A 24,323-nucleotide genomic window follows, 5' to 3' on the forward strand; every position below is an offset into this window, starting at 1 on the left:
TTACAGCTTGACTCCTTTATTTAACTCCTGGTTTACAAAGAGATCAGAGAACAGCCCCGTGCAAGGGGAGCAACCCGGCAGAAGAGAGTCAAAGAGCCAGACTGCCGATAAACCACCAGCTTAAGAAGAAGCAGACTTTGCCCAGTCCGGCCTAAATGGAGCACCTCGCCCTCTCCGCAAACCACAGCAGCAAAGCCCAGAGTGCTTCCTCTTGGGAGCGGAGTCGACTGGCCTAAAATCCATCTCAGAGAGGAATCCACTTTCTTTTGAGGAGCTTTGGAGCGGTGTGTGTGTCTCTTGAGCGTGCATGGGTGCCTTCCCTGCCCTAGCTGAGCCCTGCTTCACTGCCGCTGTCCTCATCGAGCTGAGTGGAGTTCCTTTCCATGTCCCCTTTCTCCACAAAGTTGAGGATGCGCCGGTTGGCTTGGATCAGGTACTGCTGCTGGCGAAAGTAGACCTTCAGGGCTCCCTTCAGGGCCACAAAAGCAATGCCCCCCTGGCAGGGAAACAGAGAAAAGGAGGGGTAGGTGAAGTTAAGAGCCTCAAACCACCTCTTTTGCCTTCTGAGCATTGGAGAGGCAGGTCCATGTGAACCACCACTCGGTATGGGAGGGAGGAGAGAGCAGTTCCCTCAAGCCCCTTCCTGAGAGGAGTCTGATTGACAGAGGGAAGCAGCCAGATCATCATTATCGGCTCCAGTCCAGGATTTCCTTTTCCTTTAGAACATTTAGACACGGCTCTTCGGCCAGAAGACTCCAGGGTTAAAGCAATCAGTTAAAACAAAACAGCCCTTTCCCCACAGGCTTACAATCTAAAAGGCACAGCACAAAAGAAAAAAGGGCCAGGGAGGGAAGAAGAAAAAAGAAAACATGGGGGCCAATTCTTAAAGTAAAATTGTGGTTCTTATAATGACCAGCTTGAATGGAAACAGTTCCGAGGTGGAAGGTGCCAGGTGCATCTGGTCTTCCATGCTGAGAGGGTGCAATGAGCCCCCTTGCCCATCTCTGCCATGGAGGCAGCCTACCAGGTGAGAGCCTACCAGGTGGAAGCCTAGGATCAAGCACTTTCAGTGGCGCTGTAGGAAGGAGCCCTCTCTCCCACTGAGGCAGCAGAAGCATCACCTGAGGGGGATACCAGAGGGGACTGGCCTTCTGTAACAGCCAACATGGTGCCCTCCCAGTGCTGCGAGACTCCAGCTCCCACCAGCCCCCAGCCCCATGGCCAGTGGTTGGGGATGACAAGAGCTGGTGTCTCTCCAAAAATATCTGGGGGACGCAAGTTAAGACTCCTGGCTTAAGACAAAAGGGATCTACAGGCTTCCTCCAGGTTCTGCAGTATGGAGGCCTCCCCCTGCCCCCTCAGACTGAAAACAACTGTGCTAACATATGTTTTCAAGCCACCTAAAAAAAGAGGGACGTCCTAAATGATGGAGAGGCAGGATATAAATCCAGAAAGAAAAGTGGAAATGTGGAGCTCCTTCTATCGAGTCAGACCATTATTGTTACTTATTAAATTTATATACCACCCTCCATCCGAAGATCACAGTATAAAAACACATGGATAACATAATAATAAACAAAGCAATAACCCCCCACAGTTTAAAACGCTGTATATCGTTCAATTGGCCAAAGGCCTGGGAGAAGAGGCATGTTCTTGCCTGGTGCCTAAATATATGGAATGAAAGTGCCAGGCAAGCCTCCTTGGCGAGAGCATCCCACAAAGAGGTCCATTGGTCCATCTGGCCCAGCACCTTGGCGGCGGCATGCCTTCCTGATGGACTGAACTGCAACTTTCACCAGCCTCAACCAGCACAGCCATATGGCGCCAGGCTGGTAGGAGTTGTAGTCCAAAACTTCTGGAGGGCACCAGGTTGGAGAAGCTGAGTCTAATCCAATGGGCATCATCTCCAACAAAGGTCCTTCCCAGCCTGGCTGTTTGAGATCCTTTTACCCAGAGGTGCCAGTGCACCAAACCTTCTGCATATGAACTATGTGCTGTGCCAGCTAACCCGAGGGCTGCCCCAGCCTTGCCACCATGGCTAGCAGCATTAGGGTGCTGTGGCAGGGATGCCACGTCGAACCAAGAATGGGAGCGATTCCTTCAAATACTTGAATTCTGACCCAAGTATTGCACCCAGTTGACTCCAGAGTTCCTTCCCCAGTCTCTCCACTCACCAGGATGGTACGCTGGAGGCTGGAGTTCACCCTGCGGAAGGTGACTCTGCCAACTAGGTTGGCAATGGTGGGGAAGACCAGGGCCCCGCACAGCGTGCGCGAGATGGAGAGGTGGTCACTCTGGTAGTGCGACTCGGCGAGAGGGATGTGCGGAACAGGGCGGCTGATCCCTGAGGATGCAAGAGAGATTAGGAAAAACATGGTGAGAGCTAAAAATCTGTTTAATAAAAATAAGAACAGCTGCAGAATAAAAAAATGCAAACATGAATATTTAGCATGATTTGGACAGACAGCAAACTTTGCTTGGTGCAAATTTGTTGCTGTTGTTGATTACTATTATTCTGCACCATGGAGGAACATGCCTTGCCTCTGTCCTTCCTTCCCCTGCATCCTGGCCAAATGCACATGGATTAGAGGGATCAGTTCATGCTGCAGCTCATGGCAACTGCAGTTACTTGTTGTGTGTGCTGCTGTTGCCAAGCAGAATAGTTTTCAGACTGTTACATATTTGCAACTATTTAGAAAAGAGCTGGAACTGGGGCTTTTTCTCTGCCTTTGGGAAGAGGGGGGGGGGGGGATTTTGAAAGTTAAAAAACTGTGAAACTAAGTTGAGAATTACCCCCCCTAGAGGAGACTTTGTTACTTTTTGAAACAATCAAGCTACTAGAAGCTGAGCCACTGGAAATTTCCTATTGAAAACAAACCTCTAGGCGTGAGATTGACCTTGGCTGGGCATGATAGTGGCATGGCAGATGGCAAAGGAAAGATAGAGCTGGTTCAGGAGAAAAACCTCAGATCTGGCAGACAATACAAGACTGACACTTCACATCAAAGAAGGCCTTCATTGTCAGGAGCAGCTGCAGCCCCGCAAACAAAATCAAAAACTATGTCTTCAGAAGATGCTCTGACAAAAGCACTGGGGAAAATAAATGAATCTCTGGAACTTCTTACGAGACAAGAGACTGATGCATCTAAACAAGTTGCAGAAACAAATAAAAAAGTAGCTGAGATCTCAGCAAAACTCGATCTGAACACTTCAAGCATAAAAGAACTGGGAGCACAAGTTAGTGCTAATGCTCAAAATATTGGGAAACTTTTAGAAGAATCAGCTACTACTCGAAAGATTGCGGAGGAGGCAAGGGAGATTGCAACTGCAATGCAAGAGAAAATACCACCGGTTGTTAAGAAACTGGTGGACCATGATTTGTCCTTTGCTTTGATAGATATATGAAGGAAAGAACGGAATTTGAGATTGAGATTCGTACCAGAAAGAGAACAGCATAATTTGGTGGACTTTCTTACAAAGGAATTTTCTGAATTTTGGCAAGAGGGCCTCGAGGAGGACGAATTTAAAATTGCAAGTGCATTTAGACTTGGAATAAGACAAAAAAAAGAATAAGGTAAGAGACTGTTTGATTACTCTGAGATCAAAAGAAGAAAGAGATAAAATCTTAAACCTGCACTACCAAAAAACACTGGAAATTGAAGATTCTTACGTGGAGATTTTTAAAGACATCCCTAAGCCCATTTTGGACGCAAGAGGGGAATACAGAGATCTGGCTACACTATTGAAAAAAAGCAGAATCTTCTTTAGGTGGGAATTTCCCCAAGGCCTATCTTTCAAATACAGAGGAAAGAAAATAAGAATAAAGACACTGAGTGATAAAGACAAATTTTTGAGAGACCACAAAGAAGATCTGTTGAAGGAAGTGGAGGCTGGAGAGGAACCAACACCACCAGGGAAAGGAATATTGGACATAGCAAACTTATCATTTGGATTGCAGCCACCGACAGAAGACGAACAACAATTGGGAGCAGTAGGAGGAGTAAGTAAATAATCCCATCATGGCTCTGCGACTGTTAAGTTGGAACTGCAACGGTTTGAACGTGCCTCGGAAGAGGAAGAACGTTTTTCACATATTAAAGAAACAACAACTGGACTTGATTTGCTTACAAGAGACACATGTGATGAGAGTGCATAGAAGATTACTGATTAACAAAAAACTAGGACAAGAATTTATCTCATCTGACAGAGTGAAAAAAAGAGGAGTTGTTATATATGCAAAAGACAGCCTGATGCCGAAACTGATATTTAAAGATGATCAAGGAAGATATTTGGCAATTGAAATTCAAGTTCAAGGTCAGAAACTTTTGGTTGTAGGAGTTTACGCACCGAATGAAGGCAAATCTGAATTTTTTAAGAAGTTGCATGAGACACTGTTGGATTATTTGGACTTTAATGTAATTTTGATGGGAGATATGAAGCACAAAGACAAGTGATTTCCAAAGATGGAAGACTACCAAAAACCTTTTTTGAAATGACTGATAATATGGACTTGGTTGATATCTGGAGAACAAAAAATCCTCTTGAGAGAGAGGGAACCTTCTTCTCTGAAGCCAAAATGACCTGAACTAGAATTGACCAAATATGGGTTACTAGAGGATTGGCGCCAAAGATAAAAAAAGTGGAAATCTGCCCAAAAACATGCTCCGACCATAATGCCGTGAAGATGGAGATGAACCAAACAACAGCTGGCACCTTCAGATGGAGGATGAATGACACCTTATTCAGAGATAAAGAATTCTGCAAAAAGGCCCAAAAAACATTGAGAGACTATTTTGAGATTAATATGAGGACTAATGTTGAAAAAAGAGTAATCTGGGACGCAAGCAAAGCCGTTATGAGAGGTTTCTTGATACAACAAAATGCAATAAAAAAGAGAAGCAAAAATGCGAAAAAGGACAAAATTTTGGAGAAGATAAAAGAAGGAGAAAAGAAATTAAGATCAAAACCAAAGTCTCAGGAGATCCTGAGAGAAATTAAATTATACCAAATTCAGTATATGGAACTGATGAATCAAGAAATAGAATGGAAAATCAAACAAATGAGACAGAAGACTTTCGAATCAGCAGATAAATGTGGTAAATTTTTGGCTTGGCAATTGAAGAAGAGACAAAAACTAAATACAGTGACAAATTTAGAAGTGGATGGAAAAAACATCTATAATCCAATTGAGATTAGAAGCTGCTTCCAGAGATACTTTAAGCAATTATATGCACAAGGGTCACAAAAAGACTCTGAGATAGAACAATTTTTGGAGAAAAATGGATTGAAGGAAATTTCAAGTGAAGGTAAAATACTTCTGAATCAGAAAATAACTGAACAAGAAATAGAAGGTGCCATCCAAAATATGCAACTGGGCAAATCTCCGGGGCCTGATGGATTGACTTCCAAATACTATAAATCTTTAAAGGAATGGATAATACAACCCTTGAAGGAAGTCTGCAACGAAATTCTTGAGGGGGAAAAAAGCACCTGATACATGGAAAGAGGCCTATATCACGCTTATACCGAAAACAGAGACTGAAAAGACCCAACTTAAGAACTACCGCCCAATTTCCTTACTAAATGTGGATTACAAAATCTTTGCTGACATTTTAGCTAAGAGATTGAAAAAAGTTTTGGTGGGGGAGATTCACAGGGATCAAGCGGGCTTTCTCCCGAGAAGACATCTATCAAATAACGTAAGGAATATAATAGACATTTTGGAAATGTTAGAAGTTAATATAAATACAAAAGCTGTTTTGATATTTGTTGACGCGGAGAAAGCCTTTGACAATATTTCTTGGACCTTTATGAAGAAGAATCTCCAGGGGATGGGGGTAGGTCAAGGGTTTGAAAACGGTATAGGCGCAATGTATTCTGAACAAAAAGCTAAACTTAGAATCATAGAATCATAGAATCATAGAGTTGGAAGAGACCACAAGGGCCATCGAGTCCAACCCCCTGCCAAGCAGGAAACACCATCAGAGCACTCCTGACACATGGTTGTCAAGCCTCTGCTTAAAGACCTCCAAAGAAGGAGACTCCACCACACTCCTTGGCAGCAAATTCCACTGTCGAACAGCTCTTACTGTCAGGAAGTTCTTCCTAATGTTTAGGTGGAATCTTTTTTCTTGTAGTTTGGAACCATTTGTCAGGGAACTGCCATCGGAGAGTCAGGTGGTGGAAGGGCTCACAGAGGCTAAGAGACCCTCGGATGCGGAGGAAGGAACCAGCAGGGGGAGAGGGAGAGTTCCTGCAGAAACTCAATCGGAGGGATGGCTCCAAGATTCTTCCAGTGAGAACAGCGCGGAAGGCTCAGGACCTCCGCTGGGGACGCCTACTCCGCGCAGGAAACTGTCATACCGAGAATCCCGAAGGAGAGTTTCCGTCAAAGAACTCTTATGTTGGCGCAAATTCCGGAAACGCCCACTGACGGATTCTGCCAGCGATTGAGGTAGCCATGCACCCAAGGCTCCGCTGACTGGGAGAGTTTAGAAACTGATTGCATGAGTTTAGAGCTCAACCATTTATGCACAAGCAGCCCCCTTAACCCATAACAGCAATCCGTCAGTCTTCGACGCTGCCTGTGCGAAAGAGAGGCATCATGAGCAACCCAACCGGAGACGGAGGAGCGGGAGGAGCTGGAGCAGGACCAACTCTGGAGGAGAGAAACAGAGCGTTGGAGCACCAGCTGGCACTGCTAACGGCGCGTCTCGAGGAGAGGAGAGCTCAGGATGCACAGGGGAAGCCCACCCCCATCGCAAGGAAGGTACTGGCGTTGGTACAGAAATTCGGGGGTGACCCAAGAAGCTACCAAGCCTTTAAGACAGAAATGCAGTACGCACTGAACCTGCAGTTTGATGACTTTGCCGATGAGGAATCGAGAGTGGCTTTTGTGATTGGGCACCTTGAGGGGGGAGCTAGAGAATGGGTGAGGCCCCTGATGGCATCGAATAATGATGCCTTAAAAGACTTGAGGAAATTCTTTATCACGATGGACTTGATGTTTTCCAGCCAGATTGAACAGGGAGTGGTACGCAGACAGTTAATGGCGTGCAAACAGGGGAATCAGTCCGTCAGAGAGTATTGGACACAGTTTACCATGCTTATACATAAATTGGGGTGGGACCTGTCTTCGGACCCGATACAAATGCTTTAGGTGAATAATAAACTTATAGTGAATAATGTGATTACGGAAGAACTCAAGATAGAAAAAGGGACACGTCAGGGGTGCCCAATTTCCCCACTACTTTTTATTTCGGTCCTGGAGGTTTTGCTGAACATGATAAGAAAGGACCAGCTGGTTAAAGGGGTTCAGGTCGGAGCGAGACAATATAAACTGAGAGCTTTTGCAGATGACTTGGTACTTACATTACAAGAGCCAGAATCTAGTACTAAAAGGGTTTTGGAATTAATTCAAGAATTTGGCCAAGTGGCAGGATTTAAACTGAACAAGTCAAAAACTAAGGTATTAGAGAAAAATTTAACAGTTACTGAGAAAGAGAGGTTTCAGAATGAGACAGGTTTAACTGTGGTTAAGAGTGTAAAATATCTGGGGATCAATATGACAGCTAAAAATATGAACTTATTCAAAGACAATTACGAGAAATGTTGGAAACAAGTGAAAAAAGATTTAGAAATTTGGTCAAATTTGAAGCTTTCCTTGTCTGGTCGAATAGCAGTTATAAAGATGAATGTATTGCCTAGAATGTTGTTTCTGTTCCAAACATTGCAAATCGTGGATAAGATGGAATGTTTCAAGGGTTGGCAGCAAGATATTTCTAAATTTATCTGGCAGGGCAAAAAACCCAGAATAAAATTTAAGATTTTAACTGATGTAAAGGAAAGGGGGGGATTTGCCCTGCCAGATTTGAAACTTTATTACGAATCAGCAGCTCTCTGCTGGTTAAAAGATTGGCTGCTTCTAGAGTGGGTGGCATGCATATCTGTGGTATGACAAGGTTAAAGCTCATAAAGGTTTTAAAAACCATATTGTCAGGAAAGCATTGTATAATGTTTGGATTAAATACAAAGATCTGTTGGAGAACAAAACTCCTAGGTCGCTGTCACCAATGGAGGCAAAAGCAGTGAAAAGGCTTAATATGGAGTCTAAATGGCCGAAATACTGGGAAATTTTGGAACAGGAGGGTAATAAACTGAAATTGCAGAGTTTTGAGAAACTAAAAGATAAAGTGCGAGATTGGCTTCACTACTATCAAATATTGGAGGTCTATAAGTTGGATAGGAAAATTGGCTTTCAGGTGGAAAAATCGAAACTGGAAACAGAATTGTTAGAATCCAAAACTAAGAATTTGTCAAAAACGTATAACTTGCTGCTGAAATGGAATACACAGGATGAAACGGTTAAATCAGCTATGATTAAGTGGGCACAAGATATCGGACATAACATTATGTTTGCTGACTGGGAAAGGTTGTGGACCACCGGTATGAAATTTACGGCGTGTAACGCCTTGAGAGAGAATATTATGAAAATGATGTATAGGTGGTACATGACCCCAGTCAAGCTTGCAAAAATTTACCACTTATCAGATAATAAATGTTGGAAATGTAAAGAAAATGAAGGTACATTCTTTCACCTTTGGTGGACATGCCCGAGGATCAAGGCTTTCTGGGAAATGATATATAATGAAATGAAAAAGGTATTTAAATATACCTTCTTGAAGAAAGCAGAGGCCTTTCTCCTGGGTATGGTTAGCCATGTTAAAGAAAGACAGAACTTTTTTTATGTATGCCACAACAGCAGCAAGGATACTTATTGCAAAGTATTGGAAGACACCAGATCTACCCACTCTGGAAGAATGGCAGATGAAGATGACAGACTACATGGGACTGGCAGAGATGACTGGCAGAATCCGAGACCAGGAGAAAGAGACAGTGGAAGAAGATTGGAAGAAATTTAAAGACTATCTTAATAAATACTATAAAATTAATGAAGGCTAGAATGACATGGGTTTAAAAACTATGTGGTTTTCAGGGGTGTTGATTAAGGAAAAAGATCAGAATTATCAAAAACTATGGGAAACAAGGGAATGGATTTGCTGATTAGATAATGAAATTAGAATACAGAAGGGGGAGGTATGAGGAGGTCGGGGAAGTTAGGTTTAAGAAAATAAGGTTTGAAATTATACTTGTTTTTTGCTTTTTGTTTGTGTATGTTTTTATTGTTGTTTGTGTTTATATGTTTTTATTGGAAACTCTAATAAATATTATTTTTTTTAAAAAAGAGAAATCCATATTATTGTGAATTCCATGAATAGTTCAGCTTTGTCCAACCTGGTGCCCTCCCACTGCTTCTGACTACAATTCCCACCAGCTGGCTGAGGCCAATGGGAATTGTAGTCAAAAACAGTGGGAGGGCAGCGGCACCAAGTTGGACAAAGCTGTCCTAGGGTGCTGCCAATTGCCACTGTTTTGTAGGAGGGATTCATCCGCATACCATAAATTCCAAATGCAGAGCCCAGGGGAAGCCTGCCTCATGCTGGTCTCCTGGCCCATCAACCTCAGGCCCATGCACAGGCCAGGAGGAGTGAGCGGAGGGTGGCACTCACCTGGCACCAAGGCCTGCAGGGCTTGGAGCTTGCTGGAGTGTTTCCGCCACACCCGCAGCACGTAGTCTTCCCAGCGGATCATCTTGCCCAGCACCAGCATGACAGGGATGGTGGGGAGCCCCATGAGCAAGAAGAGGGGGTCTGCCCGCTCCATCACATCCAGGCCCTTTTTATGACCAACAACCTGCCAAAGGAGAAGAGGCTGATCAGCAACGCAGTGGGGCGAGCCGGGTGGCTTCTGCCTTCATCAGCGAGGAGAATAAAACTCCATTCACAGAACCCAAATGGTCAGATTCTTACTGGGTAGCTTCAGATTCCTAGCACAGCGCCGTCTGAAGTACTATGATATCACATTAAACAGTCATTGCTTCCCCCAAAGAATTCTGGAAGTTTTAGTTTGTTAAGGGTGCTGAGAGTTGTTAGGGAGCACACACACACACAATTTCTCTCACAGAGCTCCAAAGTGGACAGAGTTACATGTGAAGAGGAACTGACTGTTTAACCATGCTAGGAATGGCAGCTCTGGGAACAGGGGTCTCCTAACAACTCTTAACAACTGACAGTTCCCAGAATTCTTTGCAGGAAACCATGATTGTTTAAGGTGGTATCATAGTGTGAATGCACCCCCCTTTTTATCCCACTGATTAATCAGTCATAACCTTTGTCAATTCTGATTAAACTGTGCAGCCTCATTAAGCTTTCTTGCATATGATTTTATTTCACAAATTTTCTCCACTGCTCGATTATAATAAAATTTCCAAGTGACTTTCAAAGCTACTGACTGAGCTGAAGGCCATCTGATTCATTCTTTCCCTGCACCCCTTTGCTTTACCTGCATGACAGTGACAGCCCCATACGTCACAGCCGACCAGTAGAGTGTCCCCACGACAATGCCAGCTGCAGCAAAGGGGCTCACTTTGGATAAAATTTGGTCCACTTGTTGCAAGAAATACACCAAGGGTCCTACAAAGGAAGGACAGCAGAAACTCAGTGTTGCAGGCACTCAGCTTGGGCTCTCAACAGCCACCAGGATCATGGCCTAGGCATTCAGGCCCCTTCAGAGGTGTCGCATCCCTCAGCCACTGAGATTCCATTGAAAGAGGGGGGTGGGTGTGAAATCCCAAGACAGAAGGAAAAGGGAACAGGATGGGGTCTATCCGCTTCCTTGGTATTCTGGCCCCTTCGGCTCCTGGCTTCTCAAAGTTCCTGCCAATGAGCCCGAATGAGTTGAGTAACCAACCAAGGGTAAGTGATTGTTTCTTTTTAATTTTTTTCTTAAAATCTAACTTACTTTATTAAAACTAGCTCATAACATATTAGACTACTTTAGGTTTCTGCTATACATTTTAAGCACTATGATACTACTTAAAACGGTCATAGGTAAAGATAAAGGTAAAGGGACCCCTGACCATTAGGTCCAGTCGTGACCAACTCTGGGGTTGCAGCGCTCATTTCACTTTATTGGCCGAGGGAGCCGGCATACAGTCATGTGGCCAGCAGGACTAAGCCGCTTCTGGCGAACCAGAGCAGCGCATGGAAATGCCATTTACCTTCCCGCTGGAGCGGTACCTATTTATCTACTTGCACTTTGATGTGCTTTCAAACTGCTAGGTGGGCAGGAGCAGGGACCGAGCAACGGGAGCTCACCCCGTCGCGGGGATTCGAACCAGCGACCTTCTGATCGGCAAGTCCTAGGCTCTGTGGTTTAACCCACAGCACCACCTGCGTCCCTTAAACAGTCATAGCTTCCCCCAAATAATTTTGGGAGCTGTAGTTTGTTAAGGGTGCTGAGAGTTGTCCTAATCAATCCCTCTTCATTAGGAACTCTGGGAATTGTAGCTCTGTGAGGGGAATAAGAAACACCTAACAACTCTTGGTACCCGTAACTACAGCTCCCAAAATTCTCTGGGGAAAGCCATGACGGTTTAAAGTGGTATCATAGTGCTTTAAATGTATGCTATGGATGAGGCCTCAGTGGAGTAGACATCATCATAAAATGCCTGTCTGTGACGGGGTGTGTGTGTGTGTGTGTGTGTGTGTGTGTGTGTGTGCGCTCCCAATTGTTCCTTTGCAGCCATGGCTTTGCTTTCAGCACTGCTTGAATTTGGCACATCGTGTGGCTTTTGGAAAGGGCTGGATGCACCCATTAGTGATGGGGAGCTCTTGAGTGCACCAGATCCCTTCAGAAAACACGGCAACAGGGAAAGGTGCTAAATTCAAACAGGCCTGAATCTGGCACTTCTTGCAGATGTGCCTTTTGTCAGTTTACATTTCTTAGTACAGAAAGTATTGTGTGTATGATGTGTAGAGATCTTTCCTAAATAATTCAAGAGGGTTCTGGAAGTTTCTCTGTGTGAAAGAAACAAGCAGGAGGTTCATGATGTTTGGGCTATTCCTTCAGGGAAGCTGAGTACAACTGGCCTAAACTGGTTCTGTTATCTTTTCTGTCAAGGTCATGCTGACTATAATAAGAGACCAGAAGGAGTCTGGGCTTCACTTTCTCTTTCTATCACTTTTCCTTCTGCTGTGATGTTCTGTACATAGTGTGCTTAGTGTTAAGGTTTAGACTTATTATAAGTTCTTGTAAGTTTAAGTTAAGTCTGCTGCAACTGGATTTCTTATGGACAGTGTCAATGCTTAATGTATTGGATTTGTGACCATTATGCTCACTTGCCTTCAGTAGCAGCAAAGCTCTGCTGGATGAAATGAAATTGCCTCTGGTCTATTCTTTTGGAATCCTGCAACATGTTAAAGTTTTTACTCTGCTAACCATATCTTAAAGATTCTGCTCTGGATCAATACTGAGTACAATACATGACACCATTACCTGTCCTGCAACTGATGCCACACAATGTGGGTGTGATTTGTGCAAACCAACCAACTGGGTCCATTGGGGAAGTCTGGCAGGGGTCTCATTTGGCCGACCCATTGGCTGTTCCCCACTGCTGGTCTATGGGACCAAGCGAGCTGTTTTATTTCTTGGAAGTGTTGGGATGCAACTCAGCTTGCATTAATGCTGACCACATTTGCATGGGGAGAAAGTAGACCTCCAAGCTTCTTAAACTTTCTCACTGTCCTCTGCACCTGTGCTGGCCTTCCTTCTGAGGTTAGACTGATTCTTAGGGTTGCTGACCTAACTTCAAGCTTCCTCTCCCGCTTCCTTCTGGAGCAGAAAAGGAGAGGGGACAACCTCCTACTGTCTCTCTGCTGCAGAGATCAAGGGGCAAGGACGGCTCCTTTGGATTCACAACTAGCTAGAATAGGAGCTCTTTCCTATCCAATACGTTTCCCCTATAATTCTATACGCTTTCTCATTTTCCACATTTAGAAGTCTCACTCTGATTGCTTTACCAGCCAAGGGTGCTCATATGACAAGTATTCAGTAGTGGCCTGCTTCCAAGCTGTGTGCTAACTCTCCAAAGCAGCCCAACGTTATTAAACTATGACTCTGCTCCTGCATCTTGATCTCGTTTTGGCTTTTAATGACACTGACCATGTTATCCTCCTGGACCGGCTCCAGGGAATTTTGTGCTGCAGTGGTTTTGGTCCCGCCTCCTGGACTGATTCCAGAGAGTGGCGTTAGGGGAATGCTTCTCAGTCCCCTGGTGGCTACGTCACAGGGCACCATCTCATCTCCAGTGCTATTTAATATCTATAGGAAGATGCTGGGAGTGGTCATCAGGAGTTTTGGGATAAGACTGAGGATGCTGAGGATGCTCAGCTCAATTTCTCCATAGCATCTGAACTGGGAGGGGCCAAGCAGTCCCTGGCCTGGACGCAGGGGTGAGATGGAGGAAAAACATGCTGAGCTTGAATCCTGCCAAGACAAAGGCACTGTGGTTGGTTGGTTGGTTGGTTGGTTGGTTGCTGGCACCATATCTGAGAATTGGGGCAGTTCCCTATCCTGGAGGGGCTGCACTTCCTCTGAAGGAGCAGGTTCACAGTCTGGGGGTGCTTCTGGGTCCAGCTTTGTCCCTGGAACCCAAAGTAGCCTCAGGGGCTAGTAGCACCTTTTACCAGCTGCGACAGGTAGGGCAGCTTTGACTGTTCCTGGATCAGGAAGGCTCGGTCAGTCATTCATGCAGTGGTTAATTTAAGGTTGGATTGCCGCCATGCGCTCTGCGTGGGGCTTTTGTTACAGGTGCCGTAGGATGCCTGTTCTGCATTTGTAAGAAACAGATCAGTTAGTGTGGCAGCACCCACAATCTGGAACTCCCTAATAAAATTACTGAAATTGTTATTCTTATTATTTGGAGGGCACCAGGTTGGCAAAGGCCCACCAACATTGTCTGTAAGTTTCCCTTGGGCGGGTGGCTGGCTGTGGTGGGAGATCAGAGTGCTGAAGCACATGGACTTTGGATCTGATCCAGCCAAGCAGCCCTTAGCTCAGGGATGGGGAACCTGGAGCCCTCCAGTCATTGGACCCCCACCTCCAACAGCTCCAGCCCACATGGGGAGCCGGGGGTGCCCTCCTGCTTCATTAACTTTCAGCATTATTCTCTCTCTCATGCTTAAGGCTGGTCTCCAACAAATTTTGCCAATTCCTCCCCAAAAGTAACACGACATTGTTTTTTATTTTCCAGGCAATGATACTACTTAGAAGATAAGTGGCTCGTTTTTGTGTAATGGTGGCTTGTATTCTAATACAATTTTAGAAAAGGTGTGTGTGTGCATTTGCGCAGGGAAGGGGAAGCCACACAGAGCCACACAGAGATGCTGGGACCAGAGAGACCAGGGCTCAGGAGCTGCAACCCTTAACCAGTCCTGCCGCCCTCTCTCAGCCTAACCTACCTCACAGGGTTGTTCTGAGGATAAAATGGAGAGCTCCTTGGAGGAAAGGTGGAATATAAATGTAATGATCAAGAACATGATTTGAAGGAACCACTTCTGCTATGGGTAGGAGAGGGATCTCTCCCATCTGTAAAGAAGACTGTGTGTGCCTAAGTGCGTGGCGAAGCTGCCATTGACCACCACTGCATTGCTGCCTTTTTGACAGCAGCAATCGGCTGCCAGAGGAAGGGTGAGCAAAAAACCAGTCTGCCAGAGTTTTACTCATGCTCCCAGCTTGGACTTGGAAACAGGTGAGACTTCTTTCTCCCAGGACCTCCAAGACCACCCCTACCCAGGAAGTCTGCAGAAGGGGCCTGGATGCTCACCAACCAAAGACCTTCCTTTATTATCTCAAGACAGCTCAAGACAGAGCTGTTCCACCAGGCCTTTGGTCAGGGCGCAGCCCGACTCCCTCCTCTGGCAATCTGCACAGAATTTTGCTTAATGGTTGCCATCAATTTGATTTAATTAATTTTTATAATGAAATGTTTTTAGAATGTTGGTTTATTTGAATGTTGTTAGCCGCCCTGAGCCCAGCTTCGGCTGGGGAGGGCGGGATATAAATAAAAATTTTTATTATTAAGAATAATAATAATAATAAATTTTTATTTATACCCTGCTCTCCCCAGCCAAGACCGGGCTCAGGGCGGCTAACAACCAATAATAAAAACAAGTTGATTAAAATACAATTTAAAAGATTAAGATACAACATTAAAACATTAGGATGCAGCCTCTTCACAGGAGGAGAAAGGAAATAGAAAGAGGGGGAGGGAATCAAACTGATTCTAAGCCAAAGGTCAGGCGGAACAACTCTGTCTTACAGGCCCTGCGGAAAGAAATCAGATCCCGCAGGGCCCTGGTCTCAAGAGACAGAGCGTTCCACCAGGCCGGAGCCAGTGTTGAAAAGGCCCTGGCTCTGGTTGAGGCTAATCTAACTTCCTTAGGGCCTGGGACCACTAGGGTGTTGCTATATATGTACCTTAAGGTCCTCCGTGGGGCATACCAGGAGAGGTGGTCCCGAAGGTACGAGGGTCCTAGGCCATGAAGGGCTTTAAAGGTCAAAACCGCCACCTTAAAGCTGACCCTGTACTCCACCAGGAGCCAGTGCAGCTGAAAAAGCACTGGAAATGCTCCCATGGCAGAGACCCCGTGAGGAGCCTCGCTGCAGCACTCTGCACCCGCTGGAGTTTCTGGGACAGCTTCAAGGGCAGCCCCGCGTAGAGAAAATTACAGTAGTCAAGCCTGGAGGTGACTGTCGCATGGATCACTGTGGTCAGGTCAAGTCAGGAAAGGTAAGGGACCAACTGCTTGATGCGGCGAAGGCGGAAAAATGTCGGCTGTTGCTGTAACCTGCGCCTATTACCCCCAAGATCCCAGGAACACAGGAAATAGCAAGGCCAAGCTGATAGCCAAACTCAGCGGCGTAGCGTGGGTTGTCAGCACCCGGGGCAAGGCAAGTAATTTGTGCCCCCTAACCCAGGGCAAGGCAAGTAATTTGCGCCCCTAACCCCTAACCTGCCACCGCTGCCAGCTTTTTCTTGCTGCTGCCTAGGCTGCTGCCATGGGGCTCTGCTACAGCCTGCGCCCGAGGCTCTTCGGCGACTCCGGAGGCGGCGAGCGCCCCCCCCAGATGTTGCGCCCGGCCCCCCCTACACCCCCCACGCTACGCCACTGGCCAAACTAAATGCCAGAATGTATGTATTTGGCAGTACAACAAGGCCTCCCATCACTGGGCTCAATAACCGGATGTGCACCTTTGGATCAGGACCCTGCTGACACTCCAGGAAGGCTGTAGGAACAGCTACACAACTGCTATGTTGCTGCCTGGCTGTTTTGTTGTTGGCATCCATCTCTCTCAAAAGAAAATGAAATGTGCTTCCAGAGGCAAAGTCAACCATTGTAGCATCACAGCGCCTGCTGTGGCTGAAGACGACAAGACCCCCTCTTGGCCTTGCTGATGTGGCCCAAAGGAAAGCAGATTTGAGACCCATTGGCTCCCCTCACCTGGTTTAGCCAGCCAGTGGAAGCCATTCCTGGGGTGTGGCTGCTGTTGCCTGCTAGGAGCCACAGGTGAGAGCTGATCGCAGGGTGGGGACCAAGGGTGGGCAAACTACCGTATTTTTTGCTCTATAAGACTCACTTTTTCCCTTCTAAAAAGTAAGGGGAAATGTGTGTGTGCGTCTTATGGAGTGAATGCAGGCTGCAGAGCTATCACAGAAGCCAGAGCAGCAAGAGGGATTGTTACTCTCACTGCGCAGCGATCCCTCTTGCTGTTCTGGCCTCTGAGATTCAGAATATTCTTTTTCTTGTTTTCCTCCTCCAAAAACTAGGTGCATCTTGTGGTCTGGTGCGTCTTATAGAGCGAAAAATACAGTACTTCAGAAAGAGTACTGTGTGTCCCCTAGCCCAGTGGAAATCCTTGGCTGGACAGCTCACCTGCTGCTTAAACACACCTTGCCTTGAACCTGGCTTTGCTGGGCAGCTCCACAACTTTGCTAGGGACTCAGTCTAGCCACACCAGGGAATGGGGCTAGCCAGGCCACCCCTACAACTCACCTAGTTTGGGGAAGACAATGCGATACTCCGTTCCACACTGTGGGCAGCTCACACTGCCTGTGCCTTTCTGCTTCTCATCCAGCCACCGCTGGAGGCAGGCCTGGTGGATCCATTTGGTGGAGCCTTTGCAGCGGCAGGGGCAGACCCACTCAGCTGAGCGGTCATCGCTCTCTGTGCCAAAACAGACCCAGCAGTGCCTGGGGGGGGGGAGGAGAGCATAGCTGTCACCTGTTCCACCAGTTTGAAGGTACATAAGAAGCTGGGCAAGGTAAGGTTTTAAACTCCCTAAATCATAAGACTGATATGTGATAGGATTGAGGTAGTATGGAAGGAGGATAAAATTATAAAGGAATTAAATAATTTTAAAAAGTTGAAATCTGTGTTACAAGTAAATGAGAGTTGGAAGATGAAGGTTGTCTTTGCAAGAGTACCATGAGAGCATGTAAGCAAGAGATTGTTATAACTGTTGTAGACACAGAGATAAGAAAGTTGCAATGCCCCATGGTTAAACCAGTAGAAGCCAGTCTTGCCATATATTGACGTAACTGCCGCCATTGCTTGTGTGTAAATCAGTGGCTCTGAAAGGGTGTGGCAGGAGATGGCAAGTGTGGCAGGAAGATTGAAGAACAAAGAAAATTTAAACATTTCAGAATAGTATAGGATACTATTAGAGCAACGTAGTGTGCACACACACACACAGTGGTACACAGTGGGTTACATACGCTTCCAGTTACATCCACTTCAGGTTACAGACTCCGCTAACCCAGAAATAATACCTTGGGTTAAGAACTTTGCTTCAGGATGAGAACAGAAATCGCGTGGCGGCAGCAGGAGGCCCCATTAGCTAAAGTGGTTCTTCAGGTTAAGAACAGTTTCAGGTTAAGAACGGACCTCCAGAACAAATTAAGTACATAACCAGAGGTACCGCTGTAAATGAATATGGGTACAGTGGTGCCTCCCAAGACGAAATTAATCCGTTCCGCGAGTCTCTTCGTCTTGCGGTTTTTTCGTCTTGCGAAGCACGGCTATTAGCGGCTTTAAGAAAAAGGAAACAAACTCACAAGAACTCGCAAGATGTTTCGTCTTGCGAAGCAAGCCCATAGGGAAATTCGTCTTGCGAAGCACCTCAAAAAACGGAAAACTAGCGAGTTTTTCGTCTTGCGAGGCATTCGTCTTGCGGGGCACCACTGTAGATATGAGAGCAAGAGCATCAAACAACTCTCACCTATCATTCAGTTTCTATACATACTTAAGGTACATTTGTAAGAGGCTTGCTTATAATTCTGCTTTGGGAATGATTTGTGCTCTTATGTAGCTGCACTATTTTATAATTTCTGGATCATACAGTATTATAAAGTGGATGTCTTTTTATGTTACAAATCAAGCACTGCCAGGAGTTGCTTTTTTTTGTTTTCCAATATATTTCTTATCAATAAAAGAATTGGTGCAGTGTGAGCATGTTTTTATTCTGAAAGTCTGGCCCAGAGAAAAGAGCTTGAGAACCACTGGAATACAGGGTAGGCCAGGCTGTGTTTTCCAGGCTCAAGACCAGGACAGAGAACCTTCCCCCGACTTTTAGTTCCCTGGGAGACGTGGGTGGGCCGGGACGGGGCTGCCTATCAGTAGTGGACAGGGCCAAAACTCACAAGCACCATCCATACCACCAGCATGGGCACAGACATGCCCTCTCCTTGCACAGCCCACAACCCACATTCTTCCTCCTTGGGTAGCTTGGGGACAGGGCTCAGCCACACACACCCAGTTTCCACTGCAGAGCTGTTTTCCAGGGCTCCGCTGAGCAGCTTGAGAGCAGGACACAGGATGGGGAGCTTTAACCACACTGCTCACCTGATTTGAAGGAAAGGAGAGCATCAAGAAGAAATGGCCGGGGCCTGGGAAGAGGCCTGGGGGTCAGATCAGGAGACGCATTGGGACCCATCCCTGCTCTAAAAGGAAAGCCATGGGAAGACAAAAGGGATTTTCCAGAGTCCAGCAGGTACTTGGGCTGCAGGGTGCTTTTCACATCGTTCAGGAATGTCTCCCTCTGACCACAGCCTGGACAGGAGCCTGTGGTCCCTGTTGATTCCCCAGTGGTTTCCAAGACTATACCATCAGCCACGGTAATCCTTCTGCACTAGTGCTGAAAACAGGCCTGAGACATGCCTGAGGCACAGGTGTAGTGCAGGTCGGCACACCCAGCGTGTCCCAGTTACAGCACACAGAGTTTTAGTGTGTAAAGTGCTTTGATAAGGCTTCTAGTGGCCCTGTAATGTAATACTGCAGATGAAAGCATGAGGCTTGGGAAAGAACAGGAGCAAATATAGGAGTACGCAAGATCTAAATGTGGGACTTCCTGATTTGTGGCTCCTTGTTCTCAGTCACCTTGACATGATAGCTCACAAGACACGTTCCCCACAGCTTGGCCATCAACCCCACGATCCTATGCATTTCTGCTCCGACATACCTGGGATTTCCTCCAGCCCAGGTATGTTTATAGCAGGGATGGGGAAACGGTAGGCCTCAAGATGTTGCTGGACTACAACTCCCATCATCCATGGCAACATCTGTATAATAAAGGGTTACAGCTGAAGGGTTGTATGCAATGCTAGTTCATCTTGGACCCACTGAAATCAGTGGATTCACGGCCATTGGTTGCAATGTGTTTACTCGGAGCAGAACTCACAATGGAGGCAACCCCTATCGATCTGGATTTCTGTTGCTTTTCCTGAGTGAGACTGTGGGACTTCAGACATCTTTTATATAAGAAGAGGTGCTCAACTGACAACATTTTCTGGGATGGGAAGCTTGCTTTAGACTCACCCTGATGTCTTCCCTCAGCACCAGGCAGCTGAAGGGCATTTCATTTCATTTTATTTCACCAATTTAGATTAACATAGGATTGCTTTGATGTGGCTCTTACACCCTACTGTTTAATTACTCTAGTCTTTTATTTATTCTGTTTATTTTCATTTATTTTATTGTAAGCCACATTTGGTATCTATCAGAGGGCAGCATTACCATTTTATTAATATAAATACAGACAATCAAGCCGGTTTTTCTAAATGTGTGGAAAACCGGTAAGAGAGAGGCCTGGGTTCCTAAAAGAGCCTTCCCCAACCTGGCGCCCTCCAGATGTTTTGGACTACAACACTCATGCGGTGGCAGTTGGGAGAGAAACTTGGGAAAGTGCTGTAGAGATGCTCATTCTGTCTTTCTGGACAAAAAAGCGCTGCGAGGCTTTCCAGAGAATTGGGAGTTTAAATTTCAGTTTCAGCCGAGGCAAGAAGGGCGAGCCCTTTCCTTTCCGCCCAAGAAGCGGGGCGGCTGCCGGGGGCCGAAGCCCAGCGAGGGAAGGGGCCCTTGGAGCAGCCGGCTTCCCGGCGGAGGAGGAGAGAGCAAGGCCCCTTTCGGCTCTCGGGAAACGAAACCCGAAGCAGCCGCGGAGCCTCGGGGGGGCTTCGGAAGCGGCAGCCCGGCCAAGATGCCCCCCCCCCCCCGACACCCGCCTGGGCCATCCCGAGAAGGGGCGGAGAAGGGGCGGCCATTGGCACGAGCCCCCCCCCCCCGCGGCCTGGCGCGCCGAGCCCAGCCTACCTCTCCGAGGCTTCCCCGGGGGCCGCCGCCTCTGCCATGGCCCGCCGTCAGCCCGGCTTCCCGCTCCGGCCGGCCTCCGCCTGGGGCCGCGGCTGCGCCGCCAGCAGCTCTTCTCCGCTCGCCAGGAGGAGCTTCGCCTGCCGGAAGGCCGCCTCGCCGCCCGGCCCCGAGACGCGCCCAGGCCGGCTGAAGGCGGCGGGAAGGGAACACGGGGGTCGCGCTGCTCCTTGGAGTTTCTCCGGCCTTGGTCCTCCAGGCGAGGCTGGACTAGCCCAGGCCTCCTCCTGGAAGGCGTACAGCTGGGCCGCGGGGCATAGTACTTCCCCATTTTTCTTTCTTTTTGTTTCGTGCATCCAAAGAGGCTTTCCAGGTCTCCTGGAAAAGGACAGTCCTCTTTGGAAGGGCCGCCAGAGGACAGTCCTCTAGGTCAGTGTTTTTCAACCTTTTTTGGGCAAAGGCACACTTGTTTCATGGAAAAAATCACGAGGCACACCACCATTAGAAAATGTTAAAATATTTAACTCTGTGCCTATATTGACTATATATAAAGTAATTCTCTTGAATAGGAATCAAACAAACACAAAGAAAGTATTTTATAATTACTTTATTATGAAATAGTAAGTAAACAGAAATATGAAAAATTATAAAATACTTTATTTTTAAATCTTTCGAATTTTTCCATTTTTCCCACTAGTGTGCCACGGAACAGTGGTTGAAAAACACTGCTCTAGGTAAAAGCATCCTTCATTTTTCCAGCACATGAAGAGCAGACCTTGCAGCACTCAGCACTCCTGGCCACTCTTCCCCCTCTAGGGAGAGAGCTACAGTGGTGCCTCGCAATACGAAAAGAATCCCTTCCGCGATTCTCTTCATCTAGCGGTTTTTTCGTCTTGCGAAGCAAGCCCATTGACAGCGGATTAGCACTATTAGCAGTCTAGCGGCTTTTAGCGATCAGCTGTTAAGCGGCTTATCAGTGGAACAGCTGATAAGCGGCTTAGGAAAGGGGGAGGAAAAGCGAAAAAACCCCGCAGGAACTCACAAGATTTTTTCGTCTTGCGAAGCAACCCCATAGAGAAATTCGTTTAGCGAAGCGCCTCCAAAACGGAAAACCCTTTCGTCTAGCGGGTTTTCCGTCTTGCGAGGCGTTTGTCTTGCGGGGCACCACTGTATTGTATTTAAGATTACTTTTTTCTAATTCTAATTAAAGGTAAAGGGACCCCTGACCATTAGGTCCAGTCGTGACCGACTCTGGGGTTGCGGCGCTCATCTCGCTTTATTGGCCGAGGGAGCCGGCGTACAGCTTCCGGGTCATGTGGCCAGCAGGACTAAGCCGATTCTGGCGAACCAGAGCAGCGCACGAAAACGCCGTTTACCTTCCCGCCGGAGCGGTACCTATTTATCTTCTTGTACTTTGATGTGCTTTCAAACTGCTAGATTGGCAGGAGCAGGGACTGAGCAACTTTTATGCAAAGCATGCTCTCCCTTTTGGATGTGTAAGTGGGGCACCCTACCTCAAAAGCCCCCTAGAGCAGGCATGGGGAACCTGTTGCCCTCCAGAGGTTACTGATGTTTTAATCTGTTGGACACCACCCAGAGTGGCTGGGACAACCTAGCCAGATGGGTGGCATATAAATAATAATTTAGTGTTAGTATTAGTATTAGTAGTATTGGGCTGCAGCACTCATCTTCCCAGATCATTAGCCACTCTATCTTTGCCCCCAAAAGAGAGCATTCCAGTAAGCTGGGGGTGGCGGCTTTTGGCCCTCCAGATGTTGCTGAACGACTCCTCTAATCAGCTCCAGCATAGCTAACAGCCAGGAAGAAGAGTTTGGATTTGATATCCCATTTTATCACTGCCCTAAGAAGTCTCAAAGCGGCTAACATTCTCCTTCCTCCCCCACAACAAACACTCTGTGAGGGGAGTGGGGCTGAGAGGCTTCAGAGAAGTGTGACTGGCCCAAGGTCACCCAGCAGCTGCATGTGGAGGAGTGGAGATGTAAACCCGGTCCACCAGATTACAACTCTACCTCTCTTAACCACACTGGAAGAATGGGAGTTGTCCTTCAGCAACATCTGGAGGGCCAAAGTTCACTAGAACCTGCAATAAACCTACCTGGGAATCAAATGAACATTGCAACTCTCATTCCAACCTTGCTTCCTTATTCCTTCTATTGACATTTTATTTGGTTGGAGTTTCTTCCTGGCCCCTCCTTTTTTGTGGATACACATAAATTAAATGGCATTGTTGCACATTCAGAATAGAAAGATGAAAGGTCAGCAGGAATCACAAGCTATCTAAATGTAGAGTGCTGAGATCCAGTGCAGAGTATTGCTCTTGGGCTGGAGAGGCCTAGATTTAAATCCTTGCTCCCAAATTCACTGGTGATTTTGCATGGATCACCATCAATCTGCTGAACCCCCTACACAGAGTTGTTGTGAAGGTGGAATGTGGGGAAAGGACATTTAGGCTGCCCTTAACTGTTGGGAGGAGTGCCAGCCTGCAAATGTAGGGAACTCGCTTGCTCCACAGGGCCACCCACCACTGTGGGAAAGATCCCAGGAGAAGACACCCGTGGGCTAGCTCCTCTCCTCTCTCTACCATCAGCTGCCCAGAGGGAAAGCTCCTGATGAGTTTTAGAGTGAAAACAAAATTAAAAAATTCCTTCCAGTAGCACCTTAAAGACCAACTGAGTTAGTTCTAGGTATGAGCTTTCGTGTGCATGCACACTTCTTCAGATACACTTCAGTTTTAGAGTGGATACTGTGAAATGTGGCTATAAAACACACACATTTTAATGTTATTTTTCCATTGCCTGGGAAATATTCATATCCTAAAAGAAGGGATATCAACGACTATACTAGATAAGTATGCTGAATAAAATGGATTCTGGAAGACATGATGGTGATTATTATTTATTATGTTTGTTCACAACTTTTTACAAGACATCTCATAGCAACTTACCGTGAAGGGAGTTTGCCAGGTTTGAAGTGGACTCTGGTCCCCAAAGGCTTATGCCAAAAGAAATTTATTAATAACTGGTCCATACAGAAACGCCGTTTGCCTTCCCACCGCAGTGGTACCTATTTATCTACTTGCGCCAGTGTGCTTTCGAGTGTGCAGGAGCTGGGACAGAGCAACGGGAGCTCACCCTGTCGTGGGGATTCGAACCGCCGACCTTCCGATCGGCAAGCCCAAGAGGCTCGGTTTAGACCACAGCGCCACCCGCGTCCCAGGTGAAGCAGAGGCTGTCCCTGTACTCCTGCTGATCTTTGCAGCGCCAGTGATCAAGGTGGCACTGACTTGTGAGGCCTGGCACAAAGACTGCACTTTATTTACTTGTGATCAGTGAAGAGGCCTCACCAACACTTTGGCGTCACAGGCTGCTAGCATTTTCATCCCCCTGCTCAGTTTTGCCAGGATCCAACTGCCCCCTCGCTCTCCACCCCTCACCCAAAGCTTTACATCTCCTGTTTCCTCCTCCAGTCTCTGGGAGAGGCAGAGAGAAGGCCCCAGGTTCAGTTCCTCCATAGCACCCCCAAGTAAGGATCCCCTCCCCCCAAAAACCAGCCTGAAACCTTGGAGGGGCCACAGCCAGCCAGTGTAGGCCACATTGAGGTGACGGACCCCTGCTCTGTCGCATTCACTCACCACGCCCTGCCAGAGGAGAAGCCCATTTGCTGAGTTGGTGTGCACTTCCAGCTTGATTGTCTCCGGTGAGTCAGCAACCAAGAGAAAAAAAAGAGACCAAGCGATGAGAGACTGTGCACATTTCT

General features: G+C 46.9%; 2 protein-coding genes across 3 annotated transcripts in view; one reads left to right on the top strand and one right to left on the bottom strand.

Annotated features, from left to right (window-relative positions):
* On the bottom strand, positions 1 to 24,239 carry LOC309346380 (E3 ubiquitin-protein ligase MARCHF5-like). 2 transcript variants are annotated; one of them, XM_081870072.1, is made up of 6 exons: positions 24,199 to 24,239; positions 16,956 to 17,152; positions 10,402 to 10,532; positions 9,570 to 9,753; positions 2,175 to 2,344; positions 1 to 496 (listed from the first exon to the last, which is right to left on the bottom strand). In XM_081870072.1, the coding sequence occupies exons 1-6, from the start codon at positions 24,222 to 24,224 to the stop codon at positions 326 to 328; spliced, it is 879 nt and encodes a 292-aa protein (XP_081726198.1). In that variant the 5' UTR covers positions 24,225 to 24,239; the 3' UTR covers positions 1 to 325. The 2 variants fall into 2 exon arrangements, with proteins under 2 accessions (XP_081726198.1, XP_081726197.1); XM_081870071.1 differs by lacking the exon at positions 24,199 to 24,239 and adding an exon at positions 20,550 to 20,605.
* The window catches only part of LOC309347177 (maestro heat-like repeat family member 5), a gene marked incomplete at its 3' end in the record, with an annotated part of 142,448 nt that overhangs the window by 88,662 nt on the left and 29,463 nt on the right, over positions 1 to 24,323 (top strand). The gene's annotated exons all lie outside the window — the stretch shown is intronic.

Source organism: Podarcis erhardii, assembly GCF_964252035.2.
Source record: "Podarcis erhardii genome assembly, chromosome: 7".
NCBI lineage: Eukaryota > Metazoa > Chordata > Lepidosauria > Squamata > Lacertidae > Podarcis > Podarcis erhardii.